This window comes from Nipponia nippon, unplaced genomic scaffold (assembly GCF_047370975.1).
Source record: "Nipponia nippon isolate SJK-2023a ecotype South Korea unplaced genomic scaffold, ASM4737097v1 scaffold_33, whole genome shotgun sequence".
NCBI lineage: Eukaryota > Metazoa > Chordata > Aves > Pelecaniformes > Threskiornithidae > Nipponia > Nipponia nippon.
Window position 1 is genome coordinate 2,169,128 of NW_028262351.1, and position 18,148 is coordinate 2,187,275.

An 18,148-nucleotide genomic window follows, 5' to 3' on the forward strand; every position below is an offset into this window, starting at 1 on the left:
GCCTGGGGGTGGAGGGAGAAGACGTTGGGCGAGTCCGCGGAGGGATCTGTGCCGTGTAGTGCTGCGACCCCGTGGGCGGGCAACGAGGTCTCAGAAGAGGCTGTTGTACCTAGAAGGACTATTTATTGTTATTTATTACCGCATCGAGTCCGCCCCAAACGTGCTTGTGGCTTTTTGGTGCTGCTCCCTCCAGTCAAACGACTGCTTTTGCCAGGGCAGGGCAGGGCAGGGCAGGGCAGGGCAGGGCAGGGCAGGCCTTAACTTTTCAGAACGTTTCGCAGAACCAACACAAGTTGCTCGAAATTGTTCCCTGAAAGCCCCACTTCAATTGCAGACGTTTCTAAGCTGCACGCCTCCTGGGAGAAAATAAAATACAAAGCGTGTGCTCGGCACTGGTGGCTCGAGGGCTGGAGGGCAGATCAAGCTAGGATTTGCGCTAAGCTGGGTAGGAGGCTTTTAGAAAAACAGGCGGTGCCCCCAAAGCTGCCCAAGGGTGGTCTGTGGTGCCCTGCACCCCCGGGGACAGTGAGCAATTCGATTGGGCTACACAACTGTGTTGTAACATATATAAACCCTGCTTTCCTCTATATCGGGCCAAGGATATCCTTAGCCGCCTTTGCGGCAAGGGCACGTTGTCGGCTCACGTTCAACTTGGTGTCCACCGGGAGCCCCCACGTCCTTTTCTGCAAAGCTGCTTTCCAGCCGGTCGGCCTCCAGCATATACTGGTGCATGGGGTTGTTCCTCCCCAGGTGCAGGACCTTGCGCTTCCCCTTGTTGAACCCCACGAGGCTCCTGCCTGCCCATTTCTCCAGCCTGTCGAGGGCCCTCTGGACGGCAGCGCAACCCCCTGGTGTATCAGCCGCTCCTCCCAGTTTTGTATCATCAGCAAACTCGCTGAGGGGCCTGTCTGTCTGCCTACCCATCATCCGGATCGTTAATTAGGATGTTGAACAGGATCGGGCCCAGCACTGACCCCCGGGGTCCACCGCTAGTTCCTGGCCTCCAACTAGACTTCATGCCGCTGATCACCACCCTCTGGGCCCAGCTGTTCAGCCAGTTTTCAACCCACCCCACTGTCTGCTCATCCAGCCCATACTTCATCAGCTTCTCTACGAGGATCTTACGGGAGACGGTGTCAAAAGCCTTCCTGAAGGCTAGGTAGACACTGTCCGCTGCTCTCCCCTCGTCTACCAAGCCGGTCATTTCATCATAGAAGGTTATCAGGTCGGTCAAGCATGACTCCCCCTTGGTGAATCCACGGTGACTACTCCTGATGACCGTCTTGTCCTTCACGTGCCTGGAAGTGGTTTCCAGGATTAGCTGCTCCATCACCTTCGCAGGGATCGAGGTGAGGCTGACCAGCCTGTAGGGTCCTCTTTCTTGCCCTTCTTGGAGAGAGGGGTGACATTTGCATTCCTCCAGTCCTCAGGCACCTCTCCCAATCGCCATGATCGATCAAAGATTATCAAGAGCGGCTTCACAATGACATTCTGCCCGCTCCCCCAGCGCTCACGCGTGCATCCCAGCAGGGCCCGTGGGTGGACTTACGTACGCCCGGTTTGCTTAAGTACTCCCTGAGCAGATCCTCTTCCACCAACGGTACGTCTTCCTTGCTCCAGACTTTCCCCCTGGTCTCTGGGGCCTGGGATTCCTGAAGGCTGGTCTTGCTAGTAAAGACTGAGGCAAAGGCGGCATTCGGTCATAGGAGCAGAGAATGGTTTGGGTAGGAAGGGACCTTTGAAAGATCATCTAGCCCAACCCCTCCGCAACGGGCGGGGACATCTTTCACTCGACCGGGTTGCTCAAAGCCCCGTCCAACCTGACCTTGAACACTTCCAATGATGGGGCATCCACAGCTTCTCTGGGCAACCTGTTTTCCAGTGTCTCACCACCCTCGTCGTAAAAAAAAATTCTTCCTTTTTTCCAACCGAAACCTACCCTCTTTCAGTTGTTTAAAACTGTTACCCCTTGTCCTGTCACTACAGGCCCTGGTAAAAAAGTCTCTCTCCATCTTTCTTACAAGCCCCCTTCAAGTATTGAAAGGCCGCAATAAGGTCTCCCCGGAGCCTTCTCTTCTCCTCAGCCTTTCGTCATAGGAGAGGTGTTCCAGCCCTCCGACCATTTTCGCGGCCCTCCTCTGGACCCGCTCTAACAGGTCCACGTCTGTCTTGTACTGGGGACCCCAGAGCTGGACGCAGTACTCCAGGTGGGCTCTCACCTCCCTCGACCTGCTGGCCACGCTTCTGTTTACGCGGCCCAGGATTCGATTGGCTTTCCGGCCTGCAAGCGCACGCTGCCAGCTCGCGTCCAATCTTTCGTCCACCGGTGCCCCCGAGTCCTTCTCTGCAGGACTGCTCTCAATCCATTCATCACCCAGTCTGTACTGATATCGGGGACTGCCCCGACCCAGGCGCAGGACCTTGCCCTTGGCCTTGTGGAACTTGACGAGGATCGCACGGGCCCACTTCTCCAGCCCGTCAAGGCCCCTCTGGATGGCATCCCTTCCCTCTAGAGTATCAGCTGCACCACTCAGCTTGGCGTCATCCGCAACCTTGCAGAGGGCGCGCTCAATCCCACTAGCTATGTCATTGATGAAGACGTTAAACGGTATTAAACAGTACAGGGAGACCTCATCGCCCTCTACAACTACCTGAAAGGAGGTCGTAGCGAGGCGGGGGTCGGTCTCTTTTCCCAAGTAACAAGCGATAGGACGAGAGGAAACGGCCTCAAGTTGCGCCAGGGGAGGTTTAGATTGGGCATTAGGAAAAATTTCTTCACCGAAAGGGTTGTCGAGCATTGGGACAGGCCGCAGAGGGAAGCGGTTGAGTTACCATCCCTGGAGGTATTTAAAAGACGTGTAGACGTGGTGCTCAGGGACGTGGTTGAGTGGCGGACTTGGCAGCGTTAGGTTAACGGTTGGACTTGATGATCTTAAAGGTCTTTTCCAACCTAAACGGTTCTATGGTTCTTGGCCGGCTGCCAGGGGTCCACCCAGCTGCCCCTCTTCAACAGGACAGGGGGAGAAAATAGGAGGAAAAAGTTCCTTCAGGAAATATCCACCTGCCAGATCCACAGGCAGCAGGGAAACATCGGCCCTCAGAGTGCCGCGCTTTGGAGTTGTAGCTAGAAGGGCGTTGATAACACACCCGTGTTTCAGCAGCGCTCCCACAGCACGGAGGCTGTCTCTCCAACCACCCCACCCCCAAAGTCCAGTAAGCTGGGGGTGGGCAAGAGGTTGGGAGGGGACAGAGCCAGGACAGCTGACCCAAAGTGACAGAGACACATATTCCACTGTGCTATGGAAGCACCACAGCTGCCACTCAGACCGATTGTTTTCTCCTACCGCCTCCCTCCTCACCAGAAAAGGGATATCGACGCGGCCTTATCGCACGGCCATTGAGAAAGCGCTCCAACAGGAGCTGGATGCTCCCAACACATTGCGCTGTGCCGAAACCACCCTTGCATGGCACGCCTGTAGCGTCACATACAGTATTTTCTAAAGTTTCAGCAGCAGCCTGTAGTAAAGATAAGGGCTGGCGACCGGAAGATCACGTGCTGTACGGAAAGAGTTAAGGGTCGACCCTCCCTTGTCTCCGCCCCTTATAACATGACACACCTACTGCTGGGGGTATAAAGCCCGTGTTGGCTGGAGATCTGGGGGGAATAAGCTTGATGTGTAGTGTTTGCTACACAGTGGTGACCCCGACGTGATCAGGCAACAGCGATGGAGCTCGCGGAACTCATAAAGGTACTAAAGTCGGTAACGACAAGGGTGCTCAAGAGGGGGTTTGCGGCAAGGCGGCGCCGACCTGCTGCACGTGGTGTGCTGATGGGGCATGAATCTCCTGGGAACGAAAAGCCAACAAGTTTAGTTTCGGAGGGGACACAGGCTGGCTGGGAAGGAGTGGCCTGTGGGTCACAGACGGAACCGTTGTTACTGGGGGCTGAGCCAACGGAGGAAGGGGAGGTGCAGGGAGACTATGGTGCAGCGGGAACAAAGGAGTCGGGGAAGGTGTTCCCGATACGAGTGGGGAGTTCAGAGCGGCCGCCCACGGAACCTTCGGCACCTCCTGCACCGGCGGATCTGCCACTTCCTCAATACCCCTGGGGCGAGTTGCAACAATGTCTGGAAAGGGAGCCTCCATGGGTCCAAATACGGCAATCGTTAAGTGAGCCCTTCACAAAGTTTTTAGACCGGCTGCAAGCGGCGCTCCAGGTTGCTCGACTTCCTGAGCAGGCTAAGGAGGCGATATTGCTTGACTGTGCACGTACGCAAGCAAACCCACAAACTGCAGTGTTGCTAAGACAGTTACCCATAGGGACCACGCTTTCACAGATGATTCGTTACGTGCTGGAACAGGAACAGGCGCAAAGTATGCAACCGGTAGTGGCTGTGGTCCACGCGGCCTGCCGCGGCACACGACTTGTGTGCCATAAGTGTGGGGGGCAAGGACACATGGCGCGACAATGCCCTTCAAAAATAAACACCCCCGGAACAGGGGAAGGAGAGAGAGACCTACGATGCTGGCGCTGTGGGCGACTAGGCCACAGAGCTCGACAGTGCAAAGCGGGGAGTCAGCAAAGGAGACCGGGCTGGGGAAACGAGAAGAGGGGATGGCTGAGGGCCGTGCCATCCCCACCTGCCCCAGTGATCAGCTCAACAGGCCCGACAACAGCAGCGCAATGTATGGCACAGGGAGTCTCTCCTTCCCCGGGACCAGCACAGTCGCCTGCGGTCCCAATGATGCAATAGCCAACTCAGCTGCCTTGGGGAGATGGGAGCACGCAATAGAGGAGGCTGGGGATAGAGCCTCGCCGTATGTGGCACTCACCCTAAACATGACCACACGACCAGAAGTAGATATTATAGTTACCCCATGGCTCCCAGAGTTGGGGGGAACACCACGCCTCGTGTTAAGAGCCCTTTTAGATACAGGAGCGGATGTTACAGTAATTCCATCACATTTATGGCCAGATGATTGGCCACTCGAACCGAGAGGTTCGCTGCAAGGCGTGGGAGGCATGCAGACCTCGCATCAAAGCAGGAACCCAATGCAAATTATGTTGAAGGATCCGGAATCCGGACAAGCTAGGGTAGCATGGTGTAACCCCGTCATTGCTGAGTTACCCATTGTCATCTTGGGACGATGTTGCTTGCAGAAGATGAATATAGTGCTGCGTACAAATTTATCATAATGGCCACTGCCTGTGTCCGCCCATTAAAACTCACCTGGTTGACAGATAAGCCAGTGTGGGTAGAGCAGTGGCCATAGACAGAGGAAAAGAGGGCGGCTGTTTGACAATTGGTACAACGAGAACTTGACGCAGGACACATCGAACCCTCTACAAGTCCCTGGAACACCCCCATTTTCGTGATAAAGAAAAAATCGGGAGCGTGGCGACTGCTACATGATCTACGCGCAGTTAATGCATGTATACAAGACATGGGCCCGCTACAAGCGGGCCTCCCTTCTCCGGCCATGATTCCACCTGACTATCAAATAGTGGTTATAGATATTAGAGATTGCTTTTTTAGTGTTCCCTTGCATGAAGAAGATAGAGTACGCTTTGCCTTTACTGTTCCTGAGCCTAATAATCAACACCCGTGCGCCAGATATCAATGGAAGGTGTTACCCCAGGGCATGAAAAACTCACCAGTCTTGTGTCAAATTGCTGTAGCTGCTGCGATACGCCCTATTCGAGAAAATTTCCCTACGGTCATCATTTTCCATTACATGGATGACGTGTTATTGGCGTCCAACCAAGAGGAGTTACTGGAAAAGGCACGCGTGCAGCTGATAGTCAGTTTGGAGCGACATGGGTTACACATTGAGCCTCGGAAAACACAGGTAGGGCGTGCAGTAAAGTATTTAGGTACTCAACTGATGCCACGAAGCGTGACAGCACAATCATTTGAAATTCGGACTACAGTGACAACACTCCATGAGGCACAAAAATTAATTGGACAACTATTGTGGCTTAGAAACTTTATTCCAATATCTGAGGCAGAAATGACTACCTTATATCAACTCCTGAAAGGAGGAGATTCCCCCTTAGCTCCAAGGACTCTTTCAAGAAACCATCAGGAGATTCTTAGGACAATTATGGAGCGAGCCCAGCATTGGGGTCTCGCTCGATTTACACCTGAACAACCGGTCACTGCCCTGATTTACATGACCGATACCGCTGGCCATGGTTTACTAATTCAAAATAATGGTGAAAAAGGCTGGCCTTTTGCTTGGTTGTATCAAGGCAAACCAAAGACGGCTTTAATTTCTTGGCCAACATTATTATCCCAGCTTATTCTCCGCTGTCGGAGGCAAACTCAACACTTAACAGGGAAGGACCCGGAGGTCATCGCATTGCCCTGTTCTTTGGCACAGTGGGAGTTGGTACTTCCACAAGTGGGGCTCCTGCAAGCGGCGATAGCTGAATTTACGGGTCGTATTGAAGGTCTAAGACCACACCCCTGTGGGGAGATAATCCAGGTACTCCATTTTTTGCCAGCTAGTGCCATAGTTGAACAACCCACCGGAGGCCGCACAGTTTTTACCGACGCGTCATCGATTACTGGGAAAGCTGTCGTTACATGGCAGGAGGATGGTCAGTGGACCCACATTAGTTATCAAGATCAAGGGCAATCCGTGCAGTATCTTGAGGCCAAAGCGGTATGGATGGCTCTCACTCAATGGCCCGAAGAGGCCTTGGATCTAATCACAGACTCTTGCTATGTATATAAGTTACTGAAGAAGTGCCGATGGGCACTTGGGGCAACGTCAGAGATTGCCGGAATGTTGCTCACCGCACTGCAAATGAGAACCGCTCCTGTCTGTCCTATCCGTGTTAATAGTCATAGTTCCATACCGAGTTTTCTTTCTGCTGGGAACGAAGTAGCGGACAGCTTAGCAAAGAGCGTACTGGCGGTTGAAGAAACTTCTAACCTAAGGCGAGCTTTCCGCCTGCATGAGCTGCTCCACTGTGGAGCTCGCGGTTTAGCTAGGCTCGCTGGCATTACGTTGCAAGATGCTCGCTCTGTGATTGCTGCTTGTCCTGTGTGTTCCAAAGGTCCCCTCTGGGAGGCAGGGGTAAACCCTCGAGGGTTGCAGCCCAACCAAATATGGCAGTCTGATGTTACGATTTATGAACCCTTTAATCCACGTAAGTATCTGCATGTCACAGTTGATACCTGCAGTGGAGTTATTTTAGCGACTATGCATGCTAAACAAAATGCTCTCGCAGTTATTTTACATTGGCAGGACTGTATGGCGCAACTTGGCATCCCACAAAAAATTAAAACAGATAATGGAGCGGCATATGTCAGCAAGAAGACAAAGGACTTTTGCGCGCGCTGGGATATTCAGTTGAGTCATGGCATTCCCTATAACAGTACGGGCCAAAGCATTGTAGAACGCGCGCACCGCACATTAAAAGAGTTACTCGACCGACTTAGGGAGGGGGAAAAGATAAGCCCAGGAACAGGGGTTCCCCCTCCCCTTGACCCTCCCTCATTTCGGGCACAGCGTCTGTTGACGACGGCACTAATTACCTTAAATCATACCATTCGAGGGAACACCTATAAAACCCAGACTGCAACCCAGGCACATTTCCGGCTCGATGAGAACGAAGGGCCTTACCCTTTGGTTCAAGTACGGGACCTGCAAACCCGTGAATGGGGGGGGCCTTATTCCCTCCGTTGCTTGGGACGCGGGTATGCGCGTGTGCAAACCGAGAAAGGGACGCTAGAATGGGTACCCAGTCGAAATATTTGACCGTATAGACATTAATCAATCTATTGAGTCTTATCTTGACAGGTTACCATTTCCCTATGCATCCTGATGGTGTGGGGGAGTAATGAGGGAGCCGCGACGAACTACTGGCTGGACTGGGCAAAATCTATGAACGTAACGGATGCGTGTCTGTATAAGTCTTACCATATATGGATTATTTTACACGCAGCTTCCCCAGCAAGATCCAGAACTACTGGAGCTAAGGGAGGGGGAAATGTAGTAAAGATAAGGGCTGGCGACCGGAAGATCACGTGCTGTACGGAAAGAGTTAAGGGTCGACCCTCCCTTGTCTCCGCCCCTTATAACATGACACACCTACTGCTGGGGGTATAAAGCCCGTGTTGGCTGGAGATCTGGGGGGAATAACCTTGATGTGTAGTGTTTGCTACAGCAGCCTACGCTGGCTTTATGTACATTTGCGTACCACTTCCAAAAAGCTAAGAGCCTGCTTCCTACAAGACGCAGGAGACTGCTAAGCGGTTCCAGCGTCACGCTTCAAGTGACTGGGCAAATCGCTATCTATCTATAGAACACTGTTAGCAGACTGAAACATTCCACATACTTACACTCCGGGGAGACACCATTTTAACTTGCAGAACTATTTCCCTCAGTAAGATGCGCCAGACAGAGGTGATATCCCCATGCTAAATCTTTATTGTGCAACTGCTGCTCAAAGCTTTTATTACCTTCCACAGGCGCACCTCACAAAAAATTAGACATCAACAGTGGCTAGACTGACGGGCAACAGACGAAATCCATTCAGTGGCGATTTGTACACGTGCAGCAACTCCTGCGGTGCAAAAATCTTAGCCAGGCGGCCAGCCCAACTGACGGCCACCCAGAATACGCAGATGTACGTGACAGACAGGCTGCCCGCCCTCGGGCCCTTCGTCCACAACCGTCCGGAATCCATCGGTCGGGCCCAGGTGAGCAGCACGCTTCTTGCCAACAATCACTAAACGCCCAAGAAGCTGGAGAAGGAAGTACAAAACCCTAAATAAATAAAATCAAAAGCCACACGCAAAGGGGGGAGAGGGCAGGGAGGGAAGGCATGAGAGCAGAGAACCACCCAGAGAAACCAGTTCGCCAATTCCTAGCAATTCAACCATTGCGCTTCAAATGACTGTCTGTCCGCCTGCAACTGACATTTTCCAAGCAAAGCTACAAAGACCAAGCAGGCACACTGGGGGGGGGGGGGGGGAAGAGCCACGCAATTTTTTTCAGGCTAGACGGTAACGGACTACAAAACCCCAAATAGCCTACTGTGCCCTATCAGGAGGGAAAGGGGGGGATGGGAAAGAGTCCAGTAAATTCGGAACTAATTACAGGTACAGTTTAGCGTACAGAAAGCTTCCACGGTACTTACAGGTTCGCCAGAATCTTCTGCTTCAGATAACCTGATAATTGGCTCCTTCGGCATGACCAGGACAAGCGTCGGAGCTTGGGGTGAAAGATCGTGGAACGCAAGGCGCTGGAGGAAGAGTATAAAACAGTTAAAACGCAATTGGCTTCAGAGAAAGGTAATAGCTTCAGCAAATCAGTATGCCCCACTGAACTCATACAGAAGCAGATCACCAGATACCCCAAACGCAAGCCGAAACGTTGATTTTTCTTACGCGATGTTAATACTTTCTATACGCAACATACAACATATTTACGGAGCCCCCTCCAGAAGCGGGATTCAGCATGCGAGGTGATGGGGGCAAGGAGACGGGCCAGTACTTCAGATTAGCCACCTCCAGTACGTTCTGATTTGGGTTGATCATTTCCTAAGCAGTTTTTCTATTCGGTGCGGTCCACGCAGAGGCAGGAGACAAATGGCTTAACTGAATCAGCAAAGAACTTAGCAAAGGGGAAGATCAGCCGCCATTCATTTTCCACGGGACAGGGAGCTCAAGTATTGAACAAAAGCATAATCACAGGAAGCCTGCAAGTGCATGGTACGACTCTGCCTTCCATATTGCACATAAACCCTACCTTCAAAAGCAGAAGACATCCCTAACGGTTAATCGTCAGCATTGTAATAAAAAAATCATACGGGACACTAACTTAAAGTTGACATCGTGTAGGTAACGGCTGCATTTTTCACCCCACAGTCTAAGCAGCTCGCTCCGGTTCCTAGCACGTTGAGGTGCGCCAGCATCCGTGAACCTTGCAAGCATGCTGTTATCACGGTCCCACTTCACCACAGAAACAAGGTCTGGGAAGCTTTTGCAGCCAGCAGGATGACCGCTTCCTAGAGATTCTTTTGTTGTTGTTGTTTGTTTTAAGAAAAATAAGAAAAGCTGTAACTCTTTGCTTTAATAACCCAGTTTGGGGGCTCAGAACCAAAGCCTAGCACAGCAGAGCTGTGAAGTCTCTATAATGCTATGACGAGGCACATCAAGACCTGCATTTCTCCTATGCAGAACTCGCTCATTACGGTCACTGCTCAGACGTTCGCTGTTTACATACAGACGTGCGTGCGTACGCACACCGGGAAGCCCCGAGGAGACTGACTGCGTGTGCTTGATCTAAGGTTTCAAGACTATCATCCTACACGAGGCAGGACCACCCCCATCCCTCGGCAGCAGCAGCAGCAAACTTTGCACGACTTGCGGTGCCAAAGGGATATCACGCGGCAAACGTCTGCGGCTGCCGCCAAGTGCGTTACCGTCAGAGGCCCTCCTCTGCGCGCGCGCACACGCGACACGGTGGGGCTGGGAACCGAGGCGAGCCGGACAGCACCAGCAACCCAGTACGCGCCGCGGCAGCCGGGGAAGGGGTGGGGGGGCACCGAAGAAGCGCGACGTTTTAGGGATGGTGCAGTAGAGAGCGCCACAACCCAGAAAGGCCCCGTCCGTCCCCCGTCCGTCCGTCCCTCCCTCCCTCCCTCCCTCCAGCCACCCGCAGCAACGCCGCCACCCGCCCTGCCGCGCTCCCGGGCACCGCGCAACGGGTCCTCGGCTCAGGGTGCCTGCGAGCGCGGGGGGAGGGGGGGAAGGGAACGGAAGGGAAGAGGAACCGCGCACAGAGCAAAGCCGCGGCTACCTCCTCGTCCTCGTCGATGACGTTGGCGGGGAAGCGCCTCGCCGATGATCTTTCCGAAGACAGAAGCGGCGCCACCGGGCCGGGCGGCCCGCGCCCCAAGAATCTCGTCAGCCACGACAACGCCCCTTGTCGCCCCCGCGCTTCCTCCACTCGGCCAGGCCCTCCGCGGCGCCCATTGGGCCGCCAGATCGCCGCCGGCCGATCCCGCGTCTCGACTGGCTGTCTCGTCTGTCGTTTTCGCTTGTCCTCGCCCCCTCGGCGGGTCCGCCCTCGCCGACCTGGTGCTTACCGGGGCTCGGGGAGTTTGCGTGCCCTCGGGGCGCGGAGGGATCCGGCCTGGGGGTGGAGGGAGAAGACGTTGGGCGAGTCCGCGGAGGGATCTGTGCCGTGTAGTGCTGCGACCCCGTGGGCGGGCAACGAGGTCTCAGAAGAGGCTGTTGTACCTAGAAGGACTATTTATTGTTATTTATTACCGCATCGAGTCCGCCCCAAACGTGCTTGTGGCTTTTTGGTGCTGCTCCCTCCAGTCAAACGACTGCTTTTGCCAGGGCAGGGCAGGGCAGGGCAGGGCAGGGCAGGGCAGGCCTTAACTTTTCAGAACGTTTCGCAGAACCAACACAAGTTGCTCGAAATTGTTCCCTGAAAGCCCCACTTCAATTGCAGACGTTTCTAAGCTGCACGCCTCCTGGGAGAAAATAAAATACAAAGCGTGTGCTCGGCACTGGTGGCTCGAGGGCTGGAGGGCAGATCAAGCTAGGATTTGCGCTAAGCTGGGTAGGAGGCTTTTAGAAAAACAGGCGGTGCCCCCAAAGCTGCCCAAGGGTGGTCTGTGGTGCCCTGCACCCCCGGGGACAGTGAGCAATTCGATTGGGCTACACAACTGTGTTGTAACATATATAAACCCTGCTTTCCTCTATATCGGGCCAAGGATATCCTTAGCCGCCTTTGCGGCAAGGGCACGTTGTCGGCTCACGTTCAACTTGGTGTCCACCGGGAGCCCCCACGTCCTTTTCTGCAAAGCTGCTTTCCAGCCGGTCGGCCTCCAGCATATACTGGTGCATGGGGTTGTTCCTCCCCAGGTGCAGGACCTTGCGCTTCCCCTTGTTGAACCCCACGAGGCTCCTGCCTGCCCATTTCTCCAGCCTGTCGAGGGCCCTCTGGACGGCAGCGCAACCCCCTGGTGTATCAGCCGCTCCTCCCAGTTTTGTATCATCAGCAAACTCGCTGAGGGGCCTGTCTGTCTGCCTACCCATCATCCGGATCGTTAATTAGGATGTTGAACAGGATCGGGCCCAGCACTGACCCCCGGGGTCCACCGCTAGTTCCTGGCCTCCAACTAGACTTCATGCCGCTGATCACCACCCTCTGGGCCCAGCTGTTCAGCCAGTTTTCAACCCACCCCACTGTCTGCTCATCCAGCCCATACTTCATCAGCTTCTCTACGAGGATCTTACGGGAGACGGTGTCAAAAGCCTTCCTGAAGGCTAGGTAGACACTGTCCGCTGCTCTCCCCTCGTCTACCAAGCCGGTCATTTCATCATAGAAGGTTATCAGGTCGGTCAAGCATGACTCCCCCTTGGTGAATCCACGGTGACTACTCCTGATGACCGTCTTGTCCTTCACGTGCCTGGAAGTGGTTTCCAGGATTAGCTGCTCCATCACCTTCGCAGGGATCGAGGTGAGGCTGACCAGCCTGTAGGGTCCTCTTTCTTGCCCTTCTTGGAGAGAGGGGTGACATTTGCATTCCTCCAGTCCTCAGGCACCTCTCCCAATCGCCATGATCGATCAAAGATTATCAAGAGCGGCTTCACAATGACATTCTGCCCGCTCCCCCAGCGCTCACGCGTGCATCCCAGCAGGGCCCGTGGGTGGACTTACGTACGCCCGGTTTGCTTAAGTACTCCCTGAGCAGATCCTCTTCCACCAACGGTACGTCTTCCTTGCTCCAGACTTTCCCCCTGGTCTCTGGGGCCTGGGATTCCTGAAGGCTGGTCTTGCTAGTAAAGACTGAGGCAAAGGCGGCATTCGGTCATAGGAGCAGAGAATGGTTTGGGTAGGAAGGGACCTTTGAAAGATCATCTAGCCCAACCCCTCCGCAACGGGCGGGGACATCTTTCACTCGACCGGGTTGCTCAAAGCCCCGTCCAACCTGACCTTGAACACTTCCAATGATGGGGCATCCACAGCTTCTCTGGGCAACCTGTTTTCCAGTGTCTCACCACCCTCGTCGTAAAAAAAAATTCTTCCTTTTTTCCAACCGAAACCTACCCTCTTTCAGTTGTTTAAAACTGTTACCCCTTGTCCTGTCACTACAGGCCCTGGTAAAAAAGTCTCTCTCCATCTTTCTTACAAGCCCCCTTCAAGTATTGAAAGGCCGCAATAAGGTCTCCCCGGAGCCTTCTCTTCTCCTCAGCCTTTCGTCATAGGAGAGGTGTTCCAGCCCTCCGACCATTTTCGCGGCCCTCCTCTGGACCCGCTCTAACAGGTCCACGTCTGTCTTGTACTGGGGACCCCAGAGCTGGACGCAGTACTCCAGGTGGGCTCTCACCTCCCTCGACCTGCTGGCCACGCTTCTGTTTACGCGGCCCAGGATTCGATTGGCTTTCCGGCCTGCAAGCGCACACTGCCAGCTCGCGTCCAATCTTTCGTCCACCGGTACCCCCGAGTCCTTCTCTGCAGGACTGCTCTCAATCCATTCATCACCCAGTCTGTACTGATATCGGGGACTGCCCCGACCCAGGCGCAGGACCTTGCCCTTGGCCTTGCGGAACTTCACGAGGATCGCACGGGCCCACTTCTCCAGCCCGTCAAGGCCCCTCTGGATGGCATCCCTTCCCTCTAGAGTATCAGCTGCACCACTCAGCTTGGCGTCATCCGCAACCTTGCAGAGGGCGCGCTCAATCCCACTAGCTATGTCATTGATGAAGACGTTAAACGGTATTAAACAGTACAGGGAGACCTCATCGCCCTCTACAACTACCTGAAAGGAGGTCGTAGCGAGGCGGGGGTCGGTCTCTTTTCCCAAGTAACAAGCGATAGGACGAGAGGAAACGGCCTCAAGTTGCGCCAGGGGAGGTTTAGATTGGGCATTAGGAAAAATTTCTTCACCGAAAGGGTTGTCGAGCATTGGGACAGGCCGCAGAGGGAAGCGGTTGAGTTACCATCCCTGGAGGTATTTAAAAGACATGTAGACGTGGTGCTCAGGGACGTGGTTGAGTGGCGGACTTGGCAGCGTTAGGTTAACGGTTGGACTTGATGATCTTAAAGGTCTTTTCCAACCTAAACGGTTCTATGGTTCTTGGCCGGCTGCCAGGGGTCCACCCAGCTGCCCCTCTTCAACAGGACAGGGGGAGAAAATAGGAGGAAAAAGTTCCTTCAGGAAATATCCACCTGCCAGATCCACAGGCAGCAGGGAAACATCGGCCCTCAGAGTGCCGCGCTTTGGAGTTGTAGCTAGAAGGGCGTTGATAACACACCCGTGTTTCAGCAGCGCTCCCACAGCACGGAGGCTGTCTCTCCAACCACCCCACCCCCAAAGTCCAGTAAGCTGGGGGTGGGCAAGAGGTTGGGAGGGGACAGAGCCAGGACAGCTGACCCAAAGTGACAGAGAGACATATTCCACTGTGCTATGGAAGCACCACAGCTGCCACTCAGACCGATTGTTTTCTCCTACCGCCTCCCTCCTCACCAGAAAAGGGATATCGACGCGGCCTTATCGCACGGCCATTGAGAAAGCGCTCCAACAGGAGCTGGATGCTCCCAACACATTGCGCTGTGCCGAAACCACCCTTGCATGGCACGCCTGTAGCGTCACATACAGTATTTTCTAAAGTTTCAGCAGCAGCCTGTAGTAAAGATAAGGGCTGGCGACCGGAAGATCACGTGCTGTACGGAAAGAGTTAAGGGTCGACCCTCCCTTGTCTCCGCCCCTTATAACATGACACACCTACTGCTGGGGGTATAAAGCCCGTGTTGGCTGGAGATCTGGGGGGAATAAGCTTGATGTGTAGTGTTTGCTACACAGTGGTGACCCCGACGTGATCAGGCAACAGCGATGGAGCTCGCGGAACTCATAAAGGTACTAAAGTCGGTAACGACAAGGGTGCTCAAGAGGGGGTTTGCGGCAAGGCGGCGCCGACCTGCTGCACGTGGTGTGCTGATGGGGCATGAATCTCCTGGGAACGAAAAGCCAACAAGTTTAGTTTCGGAGGGGACACAGGCTGGCTGGGAAGGAGTGGCCTGTGGGTCACAGACGGAACCGTTGTTACTGGGGGCTGAGCCAACGGAGGAAGGGGAGGTGCAGGGAGACTATGGTGCAGCGGGAACAAAGGAGTCGGGGAAGGTGTTCCCGATACGAGTGGGGAGTTCAGAGCGGCCGCCCACGGAACCTTCGGCACCTCCTGCACCGGCGGATCTGCCACTTCCTCAATACCCCTGGGGCGAGTTGCAACAATGTCTGGAAAGGGAGCCTCCATGGGTCCAAATACGGCAATCGTTAAGTGAGCCCTTCACAAAGTTTTTAGACCGGCTGCAAGCGGCGCTCCAGGTTGCTCGACTTCCTGAGCAGGCTAAGGAGGCGATATTGCTTGACTGTGCACGTACGCAAGCAAACCCACAAACTGCAGTGTTGCTAAGACAGTTACCCATAGGGACCACGCTTTCACAGATGATTCGTTACGTGCTGGAACAGGAACAGGCGCAAAGTATGCAACCGGTAGTGGCTGTGGTCCACGCGGCCTGCCGCGGCACACGACTTGTGTGCCATAAGTGTGGGGGGCAAGGACACATGGCGCGACAATGCCCTTCAAAAATAAACACCCCCGGAACAGGGGAAGGAGAGAGAGACCTACGATGCTGGCGCTGTGGGCGACTAGGCCACAGAGCTCGACAGTGCAAAGCGGGGAGTCAGCAAAGGAGACCGGGCTGGGGAAACGAGAAGAGGGGATGGCTGAGGGCCGTGCCATCCCCACCTGCCCCAGTGATCAGCTCAACAGGCCCGACGACAGCAGCGCAATGTATGGCACAGGGAGTCTCTCCTTCCCCGGGACCAGCACAGTCGCCTGCGGTCCCAATGATGCAATAGCCAACTCAGCTGCCTTGGGGAGATGGGAGCACGCAATAGAGGAGGCTGGGGATAGAGCCTCGCCGTATGTGGCACTCACCCTAAACATGACCACACGACCAGAAGTAGATATTATAGTTACCCCATGGCTCCCAGAGTTGGGGGGAACACCACGCCTCGTGTTAAGAGCCCTTTTAGATACAGGAGCGGATGTTACAGTAATTCCATCACATTTATGGCCAGATGATTGGCCACTCGAACCGAGAGGTTCGCTGCAAGGCGTGGGAGGCATGCAGACCTCGCATCAAAGCAGGAACCCAATGCAAATTATGTTGAAGGATCCGGAATCCGGACAAGCTAGGGTAGCATGGTGTAACCCCGTCATTGCTGAGTTACCCATTGTCATCTTGGGACGATGTTGCTTGCAGAAGATGAATATAGTGCTGCGTACAAATTTATCATAATGGCCACTGCCTGTGTCCGCCCATTAAAACTCACCTGGTTGACAGATAAGCCAGTGTGGGTAGAGCAGTGGCCATAGACAGAGGAAAAGAGGGCGGCTGTTCGACAATTGGTACAACGAGAACTTGACGCAGGACACATCGAACCCTCTACAAGTCCCTGGAACACCCCCATTTTCGTGATAAAGAAAAAATCGGGAGCGTGGCGACTGCTACATGATCTACGCGCAGTTAATGCATGTATACAAGACATGGGCCCGCTACAAGCGGGCCTCCCTTCTCCGGCCATGATTCCACCTGACTATCAAATAGTGGTTATAGATATTAGAGATTGCTTTTTTAGTGTTCCCTTGCATGAAGAAGATAGAGTACGCTTTGCCTTTACTGTTCCTGAGCCTAATAATCAACACCCGTGCGCCAGATATCAATGGAAGGTGTTACCCCAGGGCATGAAAAACTCACCAGTCTTGTGTCAAATTGCTGTAGCTGCTGCGATACGCCCTATTCGAGAAAATTTCCCTACGGTCATCATTTTCCATTACATGGATGACGTGTTATTGGCGTCCAACCAAGAGGAGTTACTGGAAAAGGCACGCGTGCAGCTGATAGTCAGTTTGGAGCGACATGGGTTACACATTGAGCCTCGGAAAACACAGGTAGGGCGTGCAGTAAAGTATTTAGGTACTCAACTGATGCCACGAAGCGTGACAGCACAATCATTTGAAATTCGGACTACAGTGACAACACTCCATGAGGCACAAAAATTAATTGGACAACTATTGTGGCTTAGAAACTTTATTCCAATATCTGAGGCAGAAATGACTACCTTATATCAACTCCTGAAAGGAGGAGATTCCCCCTTAGCTCCAAGGACTCTTTCAAGAAACCATCAGGAGATTCTTAGGACAATTATGGAGCGAGCCCAGCATTGGGGTCTCGCTCGATTTACACCTGAACAACCGGTCACTGCCCTGATTTACATGACCGATACCGCTGGCCATGGTTTACTAATTCAAAATAATGGTGAAAAAGGCTGGCCTTTTGCTTGGTTGTATCAAGGCAAACCAAAGACGGCTTTAATTTCTTGGCCAACATTATTATCCCAGCTTATTCTCCGCTGTCGGAGGCAAACTCAACACTTAACAGGGAAGGACCCGGAGGTCATCGCATTGCCCTGTTCTTTGGCACAGTGGGAGTTGGTACTTCCACAAGTGGGGCTCCTGCAAGCGGCGATAGCTGAATTTACGGGTCGTATTGAAGGTCTAAGACCACACCCCTGTGGGGAGATAATCCAGGTACTCCATTTTTTGCCAGCTAGTGCCATAGTTGAACAACCCACCGGAGGCCGCACAGTTTTTACCGACGCGTCATCGATTACTGGGAAAGCTGTCGTTACATGGCAGGAGGATGGTCAGTGGACCCACATTAGTTATCAAGATCAAGGGCAATCCGTGCAGTATCTTGAGGCCAAAGCGGTATGGATGGCTCTCACTCAATGGCCCGAAGAGGCCTTGGATCTAATCACAGACTCTTGCTATGTATATAAGTTACTGAAGAAGTGCCGATGGGCACTTGGGGCAACGTCAGAGATTGCCGGAATGTTGCTCACCGCACTGCAAATGAGAACCGCTCCTGTCTGTCCTATCCGTGTTAATAGTCATAGTTCCATACCGAGTTTTCTTTCTGCTGGGAACGAAGTAGCGGACAGCTTAGCAAAGAGCGTACTGGCGGTTGAAGAAACTTCTAACCTAAGGCGAGCTTTCCGCCTGCATGAGCTGCTCCACTGTGGAGCTCGCGGTTTAGCTAG

At 53.7% G+C, this 18,148-nt stretch overlaps 3 protein-coding genes and 1 long non-coding RNA gene across 6 annotated transcripts; 1 reads left to right on the forward strand and 3 right to left on the reverse strand.

Moving 5' to 3' along the window:
* Window positions 1–12: 12 nt before the first annotated feature.
* Window positions 13–4,579, reverse strand: LOC148054176 (uncharacterized). 2 transcript variants are annotated; one of them, XM_087770762.1, is made up of 2 exons: window positions 1,126–4,579; window positions 13–356 (listed from the first exon to the last, which is right to left on the reverse strand). In XM_087770762.1, the coding sequence occupies exon 1, from the start codon at window positions 2,796–2,798 to the stop codon at window positions 2,031–2,033; it is 768 nt and encodes a 255-aa protein (XP_087626888.1). In that variant the 5' UTR covers window positions 2,799–4,579; the 3' UTR covers window positions 13–356; window positions 1,126–2,030. The 2 variants fall into 2 exon arrangements, with proteins under 2 accessions (XP_087626888.1, XP_087626889.1); XM_087770763.1 differs by lacking the exon at window positions 13–356 and having other exon boundaries at window positions 680–1,386; window positions 1,550–4,579.
* LOC148054177 (uncharacterized) lies at window positions 4,576–8,580 on the forward strand. The gene is made up of 2 exons (XR_015707615.1): window positions 4,576–7,159; window positions 7,241–8,580. It is a non-coding gene; the product is annotated as an uncharacterized LOC148054177 (long non-coding RNA).
* LOC148054178 (adenosine 5'-monophosphoramidase HINT1-like) lies at window positions 8,420–11,103 on the reverse strand. Its single transcript, XM_087770770.1, has 3 exons — window positions 10,819–11,103; window positions 9,155–9,259; window positions 8,420–8,759 (listed from the first exon to the last, which is right to left on the reverse strand). The coding sequence occupies exons 2-3, from the start codon at window positions 9,206–9,208 to the stop codon at window positions 8,595–8,597; spliced, it is 219 nt and encodes a 72-aa protein (XP_087626896.1). The 5' UTR covers window positions 9,209–9,259; window positions 10,819–11,103; the 3' UTR covers window positions 8,420–8,594.
* Window positions 11,104–11,164: 61 nt separating this feature from the next.
* On the reverse strand, window positions 11,165–16,430 carry LOC148054179 (uncharacterized). 2 transcript variants are annotated; one of them, XM_087770764.1, is made up of 2 exons: window positions 12,273–16,430; window positions 11,165–11,503 (listed from the first exon to the last, which is right to left on the reverse strand). In XM_087770764.1, exon 1 carries the CDS (start codon window positions 13,943–13,945, stop codon window positions 13,178–13,180), a length of 768 nt encoding a protein of 255 aa, XP_087626890.1. In that variant the 5' UTR covers window positions 13,946–16,430; the 3' UTR covers window positions 11,165–11,503; window positions 12,273–13,177. The 2 variants fall into 2 exon arrangements, with proteins under 2 accessions (XP_087626890.1, XP_087626891.1); XM_087770765.1 differs by lacking the exon at window positions 11,165–11,503 and having other exon boundaries at window positions 11,827–12,533; window positions 12,697–16,430.
* Between the last annotated feature and the right edge of the window lie 1,718 nt (window positions 16,431–18,148).